The sequence below is a fragment of the Vigna umbellata genome, chromosome 1 (assembly GCF_029865625.1).
Source record: "Vigna umbellata cultivar VRB3 chromosome 1, Vumbellata_1.0, whole genome shotgun sequence".
In the NCBI taxonomy this organism is placed as follows: Eukaryota; Viridiplantae; Streptophyta; class Magnoliopsida; order Fabales; family Fabaceae; genus Vigna; species Vigna umbellata.
Genome location: NC_142165.1, coordinates 97,207,873 through 97,224,202, shown reverse-complemented (window position 1 = coordinate 97,224,202; position 16,330 = coordinate 97,207,873). Strand labels below are relative to the sequence as shown.

At 32.1% G+C, this 16,330-nt stretch overlaps 1 protein-coding gene across 1 annotated transcript; it reads right to left on the bottom strand.

Moving 5' to 3' along the window:
• LOC124842140 (pantothenate kinase 2-like) lies at nucleotides 1-14,694 on the bottom strand. Its single transcript, XM_047318566.2, has 22 exons — nucleotides 14,397-14,694; nucleotides 13,604-13,813; nucleotides 13,410-13,462; nucleotides 12,927-13,043; nucleotides 12,260-12,379; nucleotides 12,060-12,154; nucleotides 11,876-11,969; nucleotides 11,586-11,717; nucleotides 10,864-10,976; nucleotides 10,573-10,765; nucleotides 9,530-9,738; nucleotides 9,403-9,447; nucleotides 9,251-9,299; nucleotides 6,599-6,681; nucleotides 5,673-5,789; nucleotides 2,968-3,031; nucleotides 2,613-2,759; nucleotides 2,357-2,515; nucleotides 2,007-2,090; nucleotides 1,141-1,335; nucleotides 977-1,048; nucleotides 1-371 (listed from the first exon to the last, which is right to left on the bottom strand). The coding sequence occupies exons 1-22, from the start codon at nucleotides 14,557-14,559 to the stop codon at nucleotides 282-284; spliced, it is 2,604 nt and encodes an 867-aa protein (XP_047174522.2). The 5' UTR covers nucleotides 14,560-14,694; the 3' UTR covers nucleotides 1-281.
• Nucleotides 14,695-16,330: the final 1,636 nt, after the last annotated feature.

Below are 16,330 nucleotides of genomic sequence, written 5' to 3'. Positions count from 1 at the left end.
TGAAAGGTTTGAAGTCTTGTTTTCCCATTGAACCAAAATAAAGATAGTGATGATTGTTGGTTATAAAAAGCACATTCCTTACAAAAGGATTATAGGATGATTCACTATTTTACAAAATCAAAGCTTCAGAGAAAATGGTTTCCGTAACCTTAAGTGCGTTTTACGTTGAACAGCTGAGTATTATGGCAAACAATTCTGCTCCCAGAAGATTATTCTAGATCCCCTCCAAGGATGGATGCTATTGACACATTGGACTAGGAGCTCGTATGATATAGAAGCTTTCAGTTAGCCGGCTCGTATTTGCAAATACAGTCGTATATGTTCCCTTTAATCAGCTTTTCAGCAAATCTCTGATTTTTCACCATTGCAAGCTACCATAAATAAGAAAAAGGGAGAGGGAAAGAAATGTGTCAAAATAGCCCCTTAGACGTAAATCCATCTTATTAACAGAATAAGGGACAGTAATAGGCTTCATTAAAAGTATAAAGTAATTAAATGGTGCAGTTTCACATTCATATTGTCGTACAATAGTTGGAAATTAAATAGCACATTCGCGACTCTAATACAGAAGTTATGAATGTCATAGCAATGAAAGAAGAACCCATTAAAATGTCATAAATCTGAAGATATGAATCTGCAATAAGGTTGCCTATAAACTATGATGATTGGATTAAGTACTGTTCAGAGGCGGATGCACAAAAAAAAAGAACTAAAAAATGCGAGTATGAGAAGACTGACTGTATATGCATAATCACAGATATGGCAGCGTGATAAAGACTTTGCATTTAATGAATCCTAATTCAGGAATTCACGCAACAACCAAAGCAGATAAGTTTTCAACATGGTCATGGATAAGAGAACAAGAAATCCTAGAGAAGAATTAGAGTTAACTAAGTAACTATACCATGAAACACAGATAAAAATGCCAAATTGAAATTCAGCTGACTGACAGTAAGTATAAGCTACACGAGCTTACCTTCAAAGCATCACACTTAAACCGGGCATTCAGATTGGTATGAAGAGCTCTACCCATCCCTTCCAAAATTATCTGTTCAAGAGAGAAAGCTCAATTATAATATGCATCTTGATTTCATTACATCCATATTAATGTTATTAGATAAACAGAATTGTTCTCCCCACCAAATCGGCATCTTTTGCAGCAGCAGCCAGCTCAGAGCTGACCTGCCTAAAGTCTATACAAGGGCTACCACATCCATTCTCAACAACCATCAAGGGAACGGAAGACGAATTTTCTCTAGGACTGTCCAAGGTAGTACTCATTGCATCAACAAGCAAGCCACCAGATTCAGCAGCTCGCCTAAGAATGTCACAGTGCTGTAAGATAGAAGAATTAGTTCACTGTTTAAACTAATTCATGATCATCACAGATACTGCGGCTGAGGTGAAGTAAAGAAATTGACAAAAAAAATTAGTTCAATGATATCAGAAACACTTAATAAGGTACCACAGCAAATACTTTCTTTTACCAATGATGCTGAAAGAGAAACACATGAGTTGACACTGAAAAAATGTTCTATAAGTTATAACCATTGTTGTTAAAATCACGTAAATGCTTGCCTACTTGATCATTTAATTTGTAAGGGAAAATCTACAAGACAAGAAAACAAATTGCATTTTATAAATTTATACAACTGTTTATTTGGATTAAAGAATACAAAAATTAAAGGGAAGATCACGAAGTGAAGAAGAAAAAAATTAGTCAACTAAAATATGGCAGTGCTACAAACACAGATGTTTACATAAAATGCCCCTTCGTCGGAAAACTGTGCTTTACATAACTTCATTGCATGCCAAATTTGTGTTCATAGAGATTTATATGCTAGGAATTTAGTGAGCATGAAATTTTACCTGGAAAACATTAAAAAGAAAAAAAAAGAAGTAACTAATTAATGGTAAAGACATTCATATAAATCTTACAAGGGAATGCTCCAACGTCACAAATATTACAGAGACCAACAGGTTGAAGTTCATGAAAATACACAAACCTTGGCAGCCTCAGCAACAATGTCAGGAAGCTCCATTGCAGTCACATCATTCAAAGCAGGAAGGGAATTTGCAACCAGGACCACCTGCACTCACCCATTATATATTCGAAATACACACTCATAGGCATAGGATAGGACCAATTATATGAATATTGATTTGATTCATTATTGCATTACCCCTGTTTAATTGTCTACCTAGAGAATAAACGTAATTCTTTCACATTTATACTAAATCAAGATACCACTATTAAATTCATGGTTCATGAGTAGTTAAAATTCAGATGAGTTCATTTCCTGCGTGAAAATCCATTCCATTATACAAATTCAAATTTTCTCCAATAAAAACTCACTTCAGTACCACGACGGAGGAGTTCTCGTGCCAGGGGAAGCATCCCAAGAACAATGTCAGCACCTGAATTATCCACAAAAAGTAAAGCTCTTCTATGTGGTGGTGGTTTCTTGTTCCCAGTTCCTAATATTCTCTCCTTAAAGACATCAAAGTCATCCACCTAGATGGAAAACAATTAGCTTAATATTCAACAATCAATCATGATAATAAATAAGAAATCAAATACCCTCATCATGAATACGTTGAACAAAACCTACTCGGCAGGGTCTCTGCATTTTGTTGCGACTCATTCTGTAAATTTCAATAATAGTTCCTTTATTATAGAGATCCACACATGCACGAGATCCCCAATCAAAAATGTTTGCAGCAAGAACACCTTCAATTAGAGTAAGTAGTCTTGTTTCCTGAAACAAATAAGACTTTCAACCAACATGATTTATGAGAAAAATGGGTGACTTAGGGGCCTACGAATATTGATTCAGGTACATTGTCACGTCCACTCACGTGAAAATGTATGTTAGTTGCATATATCATCCACTACACTAGAAAGAACAAATATTGACTCCTACCACCAATTTTTATTCCGAGGATTGTAGTATTAGTAAGGCATACCTCATCCAGACTATCAAGCTCCATCAACAAATCAGGTAAGACTGCAATTGATGCCTCATTTTCCCTATCATAGATATAAAAATAACAAATTTAAGTGATCAAGAATAAGGACGTTATGAGGATAATGTAGGTCTAATGATAACGTTAACTATGTTAACATTGATAGCAGGGAAGTCCTCTTTTTTTATTTTAGATTTGATTTGTAAGCCTAAAGCTTGTATCTTTTACAATGCAGCAATGTGCGATTAGATATATAAATCAAAAGACACTTTGGTTTTTATCTTGAATTAAATCCTTTGCATATCCATCCGTATAAACTACAAACAAAAGAAAAAAAATCAAGGTTTTCCTGTCGACTCTAGTCAAAATGGGTCCAATCAGGGTTTTGGTAATGAAACACAATACATCTAAACAACTTTTTTGCCAAAATTAAAATAAACCAAATTATAAACAAGTTCCAAAGAGGAAAAATCTTTCAATTAAGAAAATAAGGATATGCAACGAAAGCAGGATAGTGAGATCCCCAGGATCAACCCAAAAGAGCATATTTTGATTTCCAAATGCTTTTGCGATGTTTAGAATATTCGGATTTTTAGATGGGGATGCCCCTGATAATATTCTGTTAGAGTTTCATTTACTTGAATTTCTAATTTTAAATAAGTTTTACACTGATATTTTTATTGTTGAACATTTTATCTTCTATGATTTGTTTCAGTTAGTTTAAATTTCAAGTAAATCCAACGATAGGTTAGATATTTTAGGGATTTCAAATTGTTATAAGCCTACGCTCGCATTCTCATATATCTGAATTATTATTTTCCTTCATCTTTAATCTCTGGTAGGTTAGATATTTTTATTTTACAAACTAGTGATTTGTAAGCTCTAACAATTACAAAGCTAACAGACAAATGTCATGCAAAAAAGCAAAAGGGTCTCAATGAGAACTGGTAAAATGATTGAAAGAACCTTTCGAGCGAAATATAATGGCAGGTGTTTAACACAATCATCCAGCAACAAAGGGAAAATTGAAGATTCTTCTATAAAAAGGAAAGTTTTTTTTATTTGTTTTCATCGCCAAAAACTAATCATAGGGAAGAAGAATGCTTGTACAAAGATAAACCTTTTTTCACTAACTTTTGCAAAAAAACTTGGTCATAATGAAAAAGTATTGCAACTTGAAGAAAAAACAACCTGAGTAATAGCACATATGACAGGAAAGATTGATTGAAAAAAATAACAATGATGAGTATTTATTTGTGGCATCAAAAGAACTCAGTTCGCATGGATTGAATATTTGGCTTATTTGACCTGCACTAATCACATGACAAAATGTTTTTTTTTCCTCCATTGACAAGTCAGTTCAACCAACAGTCAGTTGGGAAATGGCAAATTTGTGCAAGCCAAAGGAAAAAGAATAACTTTTATATCAACCAAGAATTATCTGATAATTGTCACAAATGTTCTCTACATTCCAAAACTGGAAAAAAAATTCCTTAGTGTGGCACAATTGTTAGAAGTGAATTTGAAGTCTCTTTCAAAGGAAAGCATTGTTTTATCAATGACGAACATGGAGTTGGAAATGGTTTTTATGTGCATTTGGATATAATTGAAGATCATGACTATGGACAAAATTGATGAAAGATTGTTTCACATAAACTTGACATCATTAAAGTTCATGCAAGATATATTTGAGATGAAAAATCTTGGCAGATGGTCTTTAAAGACAGGAGTTAACTTAAATTATATGATGACAATAATTTAAGTCAAAATCTTTATTGGCAACTTGGTACTAAAACATTTATGATATCAAGTTTGAGAGTTCAAACTCGGAATTTCCATGGCAAAGTTCAAAAAGGAATGTACAGTTATGGGAGTTTCCTTTACTTGAATTTTAAATAAGTTTCAGATAGTGATTTTGGTATTGTTGAAGATTATTTGTTTCAGATAGTTAGTCTAAATTTCAAGTAAATATAACGGTAGGTTAGATATCTTAGTGATTTCAAATTGGTTACACACATAAGTATTCTCATTTATTAATTTGACTGAGTATTTCCTTCATTTTAAATCTCAGTATTCTTCTCAGCAAGTTCCACTGTTTCTATATTTTTATTACATAAAATATTTCCAACATATTCATATTGAGTCCAAGCAGTACCAAAATCCAAGTTCACAATTTGACCTCTGAAGGAGATTGGGATTTTCAGGTGGATTTGTCAAGAGACCTCTCTCAAAGAATGAGTAAGAAACAGAAAATAAAGTGTAGACCGGAAAGAAGAGCCAAGAGCTCAATCCTTCCCTTTTTTTTTCTAATTATACTGAAGAAGTTAATTCAACAACATCTCCTTATATAACCATTTGATAACAGTGGAACATGCATTCTACATAAAATTCAGTGAGCCAGAATAATGCTAATGCATTGCATCATGTCAAACAACTAGCTGACAGACACTTACATCTAGAATCCAAGTAAAGATTTCATCCACATGGTTCAACGAAGATAAATGAGAAAAATAAGTAAACCCTTTCCAGAACGCACTTTCCAACAAACCATTATTGGATGAAATATATGTAACGTAAGTACACTAAATGAAGCAAGATCCACTCCTTATTTCATAGGAACTACTTGCATTTCGTTAAATAATAAAAATGTGTTGGAAAAGAACATGCCAGAGAATGTATTTATAGCATTTTTCAAATATAATTACCTCTGCTTTATACTTATATAAGCATCAAAAAAATGGAATTCCCTCAGGCACTCTTCCCTCATTTCCAGTAGTCTGGCCAGGCCTAACTTGCCGTATGCAGCAGGTTCCTCCCTTAACCTATTCAGTTTTTGTGTAAGTTAATCAGTTAGAAGTGTATTGCCAACCAAAGTTAATAGTTTTAAAATACTTATTGATCTCAATGTTTGTTATGTTGACAAATATGGTGCAAAAATGCATCCACATATAACTGAAATTTAATGCTTTTATTCCAGATATGCCATAATCTACAAGAATAAGAGGGTCAGAGACCAGTAAAGTTATCAGGCCTGGAAAAGTGACAAAGAAAAATAAGTTATTCATAGTAAGAGAGAGTAATGGAGCATAGATGAAAACAATCACATAGCTGATCATATGAAGACTATAAAACATACTAATCTGACCATGCTTAGAATGTCAGAGGTAGTATAAACATGAAAGTCAAAACTCAATTTGTCATCATCGGGAAAAAGGTAAATGATAGCCATCAAGAACCAAATAGCACGTTATGCATTAAAAATGTCATTTCCTTAAATTATCATTTTATACTCAACCAGGTCTTTTTGTTCACAGGCTTTCATTAGAGAAGTGTTGGTGGAGGGTTAAGATAGGGAAAGACCAACAGCAGAGTCAGGGAGTTCGGCAACCAAAGTTGATTTTAATATACTTTTTTCTTGATGAGTTTCTGAAAAACCATCAATTACATTGGTGGAAAGCTTCACTCACTAAAATCCTTTTATGTTAAAACTAATCAAATTGATTCCGCAACAAGGATCAAATAAATGGTTTTTACAAGAAATTAAAACTAATGCAATTGATCAACCATAAAATTATTAAATAGTAACAATAGGAAGGAAGCCACGAAAACAGCAACATCATGTCAATGTTACCTAGTCAGGTGGGCAGAAAATGCACGAGCAAAAGCATCACCCCTTCTTTTGGCATCATCAGTCCCACCTTCACTAGCTACGGCCTAACATATTTTAGTAAGGATATCAAATGTATGGATTGAGCGTAATCAAATCGAATTATATTGGATGCGTTAAAAATAAACCATCATCCATAATCCATTAAAAAGTTCAGTTCATCCGTAACTTGTCTAATAAGAAACTATCCAACTCATTCATTAACCATTTTTTATAGATGGAAATCCAATCCACCCATTTAAATTATATTATATCATATTCCTTCCAAAAAATATATTTTTATAAAATAAAGTTCAATATTTATTCACAATTTTGTATCAAACAATGTGGAAGATTTGTTCCTTGGATGGAGACTTATGCTCAACCAATGAACTTTGGACTACTGGACCCAATGAATTAGAAAAGAATGTATGATAGTTCACTATCCATCTAATAACAAATAGTAATCCAGTCCAACTAATCCATTGGTTTTTGTTCTATATTTGGAGGTCTGGTAAGATTACAGTCGGATGCTTAGTGGATTAATAGATTGAATTATACTTACGTTATATATCGAATATTGAATATTTTTCAACTCTTCAAGATGTTAAATGTGTTTATGTTTTTATTCAATACTTTCTTTATAAAAATGTTGTGAGGATTAGTGGAAGGATATAGCAATCATTCAACCAAATAGGTTAGGGGTTTCTATCCAACCACCAACAAGCACAACACATTCCACAAGACTGGTACCAGAGCAACTACACTAATCACTCCATACTACCTACAACACTGCGAAGGCCAAAGCTCAAGTGATGACATTTAACACTAATAAAATCATAATTACTAAACAGTTTTTAAGTGTTTCACTGATTCTCGGATTAATAGTCATACATTGTATATGCCCAGCTATTAGATATATGTAAGCCTCCTTGGCATTTTTGGCAAATGCTCCTGTCGCTAAATAGACAAAAAGAAGACCAAAGGAAGCACCAATAAGAAGAGTAGATTACACAGTTTTCGGTCTTGTGAATAGGAGAGAAGGAGATCAAAAAGAACTTTGGAGGAAGTGGTCAAGAGAGATCTCATGCCAAGTAATATTCCTAAAACTTTGGTTTTTGACGAAGCCAAATAGCATCATATGATCCATGCAACCAGCCTTATCTGGTGAGATAAGGTTTTGCTGTTGTTTGTTGTTAGTCTTGTCATCCAATAAGCTTTGAGCATTATATATATATATATATATATATATATATATATATATATATATATATATATATATATATATATATATATATATATATATATATATATATATATATTATATGTAGTTTATGGGTCACGCTAACAAGCCCTAAGGGCATTGACTAAATGCCTTAACTTCACATTAACAAGCGCTTCTAATTATCTGGAAAACAGATATTGAATATTTTTGTAGTTTCATCTTTTTTATACAACAAATGTCCTTTTTTCAATGACAAATTTCTATTATTTTTTTTTACCAGTGCCTTAAGGATCCTAGCATTTGTCATAATTTATTTCATACCCAAACTACTTAGAGAGGAGAAAGCAAAGTCTAGTTACATTTTGTGTGAGTATATATATGTGTATGAGTGTGTATAGGGTACAAACCTCACTTCATGAACTAGCTTTTGGGGAGAATTAAGCCAAGTTCAAATTTTAAGACTTATATTGCTCCCTTTTTTAAGGGATAGCAGGATTTTTTTCTTCTTCTTTGCTATGCTAATTTCGAAGGTAAGGTTGTCAGGTTTTTTAAAGAGAGATTTCAACGTTAGACATGAAAAGAGACTACTGAGAGGGATGTAAAAATACAAGTAATTCGAGATCTTGAAACTAGGACTTGACTTGTGAAAAAGATTAGATGTTCAAGTTTGACTTATTTATTAATAAGCTTAAGTGAAAACTTAGAGTTGCCTTGTTAAAAAAAGTAAAATATAGCTCTGTTTATTTGGCCCATGCATAATTTAATTATTTTTGCCTCTTACTTTAACATTATCTTTTTTTTGTTTAATTTTAGCTAAAAAAAGAGAAATGATAAATATAAGTTATTTTTAATAAAAATTATTACTAGAAGAATATATAAAACTGTTTTCATGAAAATTATATAAATGAGCTATTCACAAGCTCTTGATGTCAACTGTTTAAAACTTGAGTCCGGTTAATTTAAATAATCAAGTATAATCTCAAGCTTAGGCTTTTTATTTAACTAAACAAACAAGTAAATCACGAGTCGGACTCGGACCCAATTAGTTCGCAAATAGCTAAGGTTCGTTTCACCCCTAGGTGAGACTAAGCTTCTTGGTATAATTTTGCCTTGATGCTTATCTTCATCGGTTTGTTTAAAGAGGAAACCCGATCTCATGCTTTGCTTTGTATTTTTCTTTCTTTATTCTCTTGTAAGTTTTATATGATATATTGACATGTGTAAAAAATATTATTACTCATTTAGTATCAGTACAGTTATAGGGATACGTTTTAACTTTTTCATATGCAGAACATAGAGTTATACGGATAGATTTCCTCATCAGGTGCAAGGATATTCTGTCTACTACCATTGCGACGTATGAAAAGAAAAAGGATGATAGAAGTCTAGTTGTTTTAAGACAGAACTGTTACCTTGGCCATAAGATCAGGCAAGTTTTCCGACAAAATTTTGAACCAATACCTACACAGATACAAATTTTGCATTAACCACAGAAGCCAGGCACTTGAGACAACTGAAGCCTCGATTTGCAATGAAACTAAAAAAATTACAATACTGTGCTCACTCTAATTCACTGTGATCTGAGAGATCGATAGTATTAGGTTCATACCTGTGGAGATATAAGTCATGTTAAGAAATAAACTAATACAATACTGATAACAGAAAGCCAATGTGTTGAGTATGATACATACATTTTCGGGTCTGCTAATAATGGAAACACCTCTAAAGTGGGTACTAGATGAAGAACACCAACATTTAGAGCACTAGCATCAGACCGCAGAATACTTCCTTTTGACAAAGGAACTTCAAAACCCCCAAGTCCAGTGGTTCCAGGACGAGTCATTGGGACAGGGGCAGTGATCTCAGTTCCCTTCTGCAGAAATTTCTCCATCCAAGAAATCTGCACTAGAATTGCTAAAATTATAAAATCTCCTAACAGATTAAGCTGCTTCTACAAATAAGAAAAATAACAAAAAAAATGCCTCAGGATGGGCATATCAGTTTCTAGGACCTCTAAATTCAGTCAAAATCATGCAATCAAGCTGGCAATGGCAAGTATTCAAAGTTTTTCACCACCTATTGGTTTATTAGTTCATTCATTCAAGAGCTTCAAAATGAGTCATGGAACAGGCAACTGATAAACTTCAAAAATACAAGACAAAGGAAAAGACACACACCTCTAAATGGCAAGGACCAGAAATTTTTAGGGATTTATAAGAACAATAATCAAATTTAAAATATAAGCAAAGAAAAAAAGTTTCTTTTTTCACAAATTCAAATCATCATAAATATTTACTAACTGCCAAGGATGTTGACACAGTTAACAAATTTTTCACTCCTTTCTTTTTCACATTTAATGCCTTTGTCCATATTTAAAAAGATTTTAGTGTCTTTAGTGGATAGACAAATATTCCAATTCCATTGAATATGATTCCTTCCCACGGATTGTCATTCAAATTTGTAGATTCCACATTTTCTGAAAAGACGAATTATTCAGAGAATCTCACTAGTGGACTTACTTTATTAGTTTCTTTATTGCTTTAATAGAAACCTGAGTCCGAACACTATATTGGGACATTCTTGATGGTAACAAGATTGATAGCCAAAAAAATCCATTCCTATTAATTTAGCTTAAAATTAACACCATAACTAAAAGTTAGAACACATTTAATTGGATCATTTTCTCAAACAGGTGATCAGCAAACATTAAGGTTTTCCAATTCTTCTCCCTTGCCTTCTCATTCAAATCCCTGAGTGGGGGACCATGAATATTGCCTCCCGTATATGGAGCACCCATTGGGAATCTTTCAACTAATTGATGCACCATGAGATCATCTAAACCATGCTTTTCGTAGCTCATAAATGCACCTAATGCTCCCAGAAATCCTTCATGTCGCAAAAACATTGCTTGTGCAGCTCCATTAGACCTGAACGACAAATATATAGATCTTGACAAAATATAACAATTAAAAGAGCAAACATATAAATGATTTTGTTACATTATGTCATTATAAAATTTATGTACCAGAAATGAATTGCAAAAGAAATAGCATCCATGGTATAGGCATGACCCCGTATAAAAAATCCTCCAAAAAATATTCTCTTCAACCCAAATCGCAATGCATTTAAGTAGGCTATCTACAAAGAAGAGACAAAAAGAACACAATTCGTGAGCTAAACGATGGAAGAACAGATATATCCTGATAATGCCAGAAAGCATGATCTAGAACTTGTCATGCATCATCCTCGTTATTAGATATGTGAGTGTCCCTATTCATGTCTTTTCTCGTAGCATGTGGATCAAAAGAACATTTTTCTAGAAAATATTTCTAATGAAAAGAACATATTTCGAAATCAGCAAGCTGTCATTTAAAATTTAACCAAATTAGAGATCTGCGGTTTCTGAAAAAATTAATGAAATCTGTTAAGATAAAATGAATAGCTATTTCACAACAAAATATAAATGTTTTAAGCACTTTTATGGAGAAATTCTGTCAAAGATACATGTTTTCATTATTTAAATTGATATTTAACAATATTCAATTAAGAACACACGGAATTGCATATTATCTGTGCGTCTAATATTTCCAAAAGGTACTCAAGAGTAGAAAATAACACACTTACAAACATGAATAAGCTGAATGAAACAGTAAAAACATGAGCCCAAATGTATCACAAATTGCATGCACTTTTCCAGCTTGATTTATTGCTGTTAAAAAGATAAAATTATTACAACTGTAAGCTCACTTGGGCAATATTGTATGATATCATTCGCAAAAGAGAGAGTGATATATCTTCAGGTCTGTAATCTTCAAGCCCCTTTTTTTCGGAGGTAGCCTTGCCAAAACTTGAAGCAATGGTAGAAGCTGATAGGCCGATCTAGGGTAATTTAATAACAGTAAATACTGAGTTGTGATTGATAAAAAAAGAATATCAAATGACTCATATCAATACAATCCAGAAGTTAAGTAAATTTAGACCATTTTTTCTTTTACATGGATAAATATCATGTGGCAATGATCAATTGAAAAATATACCTTAGCATAATCCATGCCACCATAAATGTCCCCAACAAGCATGTCAGTATTTCTATTATCTCCTTTCTGACTCAGCTCAAGTAATTCATCAAAGCTGGAAGTCATTTTAATAAACCCTTTTGTAATAGTTCAAATATAGAAGTCGATGAAGGGTAAAAAACTGTAAAATCATCAGAAAAATGACCTCTCACACTTTGTTAACAGCCTGCCCAAGCCCCAATAAGTACCACCACCAACATTAGTCCCACTGATCCTCTCAAATTTTCCATCCCCATCAACCTGTGTTTAGTCGGATTAAGATAATGGATTACCACCAGTTCGTCTTGATAAAAAACACACCAAAGAAATCAGAGTTAAATAAAATGAGGAACTAAACAAATATACCTTGATCATGCTAACACCAGATCCAATATTAACTAGAAGATATGGAAACAAATCATTAGGGTCAATTTGAACAAACTCTTTCTGGCCCTCCATGTGCGTAAAAGCTTCATGACGAATCGCCTACTAAGAAGTGATACAGCATTTAATTAGTAATCTTCAATATAAGTAGAGAGAAGGGCAAAAATAGATCTCAAATATAGAAAATAGAGTTGTCAGCTATAGCTATATAAATTAAGTGAAAAGTTAAACTCTAGTCTTATTTTCCTTCAACTAACTCACCAATAAAACAATGAATCAATGAGTTTGAATAAAATTTAGATAAGGTTTTCCCACACTCTGGTGGAAGTGATAGCATGCCAATCTTGGCAATTGATTGGCTCTCTACCTTCTTAGACAAGGGGAAGCACTATAAACTGTCTAAAGAAAGAAATGTAAAAAAGATAACCCTTTTTCTTTGATTATTTATCAGAATAAATAAGGAGTACCTAGTTGCAGTGGTCTTATCCTTATTATAACTATCATGCAAGGAAAGGAAATTATGCATATAGACTTGACCTGCAAATACATTTCAACTCACAAGATGGTCTTGTCACTATCTTTATTATTTGTTTAAGATCATTCTTAAACAATTACAAGAGAAACAGGTAATTTAAAGAGTTGGATCCACCTTCAGCAAGAAATTTGCTCCTGCCACAAGACAGCTCATTTCATCTTCTTTGTCGAGAACAAGTCCAAGTCTTTCTTTGAAGAGGTCAGCAAATTTGTGTGCTCCACCACCAGTAGCCTTTGTCACAAGATGAATCCATTAATGGAGTATTCTAATTGCAATAACACCAAACAAGCACTAATGAACTACACAATTATAACAACAGCTCCTTTAAAATCAAGTGCTATAAGCAATACCAGAAACAAAAGGAAACATCTTTGATGTTCATCATTATACAAAAGGGAGGAGGGTGGAGGCTGATTATCATTTTCCCAATAACTACTTTCAAATGTGATAAGCAAAACATAGATTATAGCCGTTGTGCATGCAAGCACAAGCCAAAATGAAACAACGAGTGTTTTGGAGATTTACTATATCCCTCCAGCACAAGAAAAAATAGCCCAGCTTCTGAAAATGTAGAAATAGTCAGAGAATCCAAGTTACCTTAATTATGGCATTTGATTCAGTTGAGCCATCAGAATAACGAGATTCCCCTCCTGTAAACCAGAAAAAATCAATAATCTTGAATCTATTAAGTTCTGAAAGCAAATAAACTAACACATAAGACACAACAAAGTTACAGGTAGAGAAGAGACAGATAAAACATAAAAGAAGAAAATTGAATAAGATTGTAATACCACCGAAGTGAAGCTTTTTTGAAGAAATGAAGTCTAAGCACTCGCTAATCTTCCGAGTCTCAAACTTCACAAAATGAAGCCTTCCACCAAGAATAGGATAGCTTCTCCTGTTACTGGGAAATCCCAGTCGATTCTTCACATTTCTCATCCTTTTATCATTGGTTGATTGATCTTGGTGTCTTGAAAAGTACACCAATTTTATAAGAGATCCTGCCCATAAATTTCAATAACCATAAGATCCAGCCATCCTTAAATACTAACAACCTTTTTCTTTGAAATTAACAAGAAATTTAAGAGTCGCACATCATTGGGGGAAAATCTACCACTGCTACGGTTCAATCGTTTTTTCATTATTTGTTTCCCCTCGTAAGAGGATGATACAACACAATGAAAGATTGCAGAGAGCTGGTTACGTTCAATGTTTTTTTTAAGATATCATAGGTATCCTCCACAGCGGAAACAAGCATCTTTGAACTGGATACAATCATTACAGGTGGCAAAGCTCTCGCTCCAAAACTTTAGAATTCAAACTTGAAATCATTACAGGTGGCAAAGCTCTCAGGAAACGTTTGAGTTGAGAGAGAAAGTTGAGCATAAATTATAATTGTTTTACATAATTTACAAAACTGAGTATAAAACATAGTAATCATTGGACAAATAAAAGAAAGGCTTAAGCCACCACTATCATCACGCTTCCACCACCATCTATCACTTCACATCAAATATAACTAAAACGAAATTAGGAACAAGTTCTAAATAAGGAACGGAAACACGAAATATGAATCTAAACTACCTCCAATGTCAAGAGCGAGGTACGATATATCATGAGACTGATTGGGTAGCAAAATAGATGGATACTTCTCTTCCACGTTTCCTTGAATTTCTGCTTTGCTGAGATCCAGCAATTGAGGCCGCGAACTCGACCGGTGCATTGAACTGTTACCTGTGTGCGCCATCTCTCTCTCGCACACTCTCTCAGAGTCTCTAAGTTTGAACGACAACTTCAATGCTTTTTCGGCTCATGAAACGCACGGAACTGTCACTAACAGATGACCCATTCTGCTTGACCACGGTAATGTAGTCAACCCCACCAAACCACTACATCCTTAACCTCACCAGACCGCTACCTCAATTTCAAGCCACGTGTGGACGCTACACTGGATCAACAAACGTAATTTTCACCCCTTCCCTCTTTCCCGTGAAAATAAAATAGTTATTAATTACAAATTACACAACTGAAACCCTTTTTAATTCATACAAGTAAATTTCTCTAATTAGATGGACTGAGAAATATCATTTCAAATTTTGTAAATGGGAATTTTAGTTTCATACCCCACCATGATAAAATCTTAAGCTTTATTGGCTTCAAATCCAATTACTTATTTTATGTCTTGTGGGAGTTTGATTCTTTTTCACCACAGCATGAGTAGGAGCTGGATTTGGGGAAAGGTAAAGAACTAAAAGAAAATTGGCATTTTTAATATGTGTTAATTCAAGATTTGGCTTCTACAGGAAGATGTAAATTGAAGTAATTAATAATATTATGTGAAAGGTTTACACAATAAAAATAGTAAAAATAAAATGAATTATCATAACAGTTTAAACTGGTAAATCAAACAGAAGTTTCTAAAAATAAATTTAGATATACTTATTATATAAACCTATTTAAATAAAATTATTTACACAAGTGAAAAAATATAAAATTTTTAAGAAATAAATAAAAGATATTAAAAATTAGGTTAAAATCACTATATGATTATCCTGTTTGTATTTTCCTATTTCTATTAGAATCTTCAATTAGGTCTTGGTATTTTAAGTAGTCTCTTTATTTTTGAAAATGTGAAAGAAATTTAGTTTTTCCTATCATAGACGACTTACTTAATGTTACACGTGGTTTTTATTTTTAATTCTTTTAATTTTATTTTAATTTTTTAATTCTTTTTAACTTTGTCACATGTCATAAATAGTGTTAAATAGTGTTAGTAACATGTATCACAGTTAAAAAAAGTGTTATGTAAAAAAATTGATTATGTTATTTGTATTTTGTTTCATTTTAGTTTAAATTTTTTTAAAAATTTGAGCAATTTTATCATTGAAGACAAAATTTTACTTTAATATAAATATATAATAATATTTTTATTAAATTAATATTTTTATTAAATATTTTTAATAATATTAAATTTATATTTTATATTAAACTTTATTTAAATTTTGTTTCAAATATTTTTATATTGAATAATTTCTATTCAAAGTTCATTTAAAAATAATAATATCATAAATTCAAATATAAAATATTAATAGTATTAAATTTATTTAAATTTATGTTTTACACTGAATTTTATTAAAAGATAATAGATTGATTCGTTTTGTCATCAATAATAAATATTATATTTGTTATAATGAAATTTTTATTAAAATTTATATTTTTATTAATATTTTTAATAAGATTAAGTTTATTTTAATTAATACTTTATATTGAATTTTATTTAAATTTTAATTATTATAAAATTATCTTAAAATTTTATATGACACTTTCTATATATAAAATAAAAATATTAAATTAATATTTTTCATATAACATATTTCCTAAGAGTAATATGTGACACATTATACTATCTTGTCATACTATATTTGTAATATGAGGTGATCCTCATTTGAAATGTTGTCTAGTTTGTTTTGTGAAAAGAAAAAATTAAAGAAAAAAAACTAAAGATTGATACATCATAT

Bases quoted from the DNA above. Each gene is read 5' to 3' on its own strand.
- LOC124842140 (XM_047318566.2), bottom strand. From the start codon at position 14,559: ATGGCGCACACAGGTAACAGTTCAATGCACCGGTCGAGTTCGCGGCCT. The intron at 12,155-12,259 runs GTATATTTGTTT...GACTAAACACAG, and splicing joins CTGGTGTTAGCATGATCAAG to GTTGATGGGGATGGAAAATT. The intron at 2,516-2,612 runs GTAGGTTTTGTT...TTTTCCATCTAG, and splicing joins AAATGCAGAGACCCTGCCGA to GTGGATGACTTTGATGTCTT.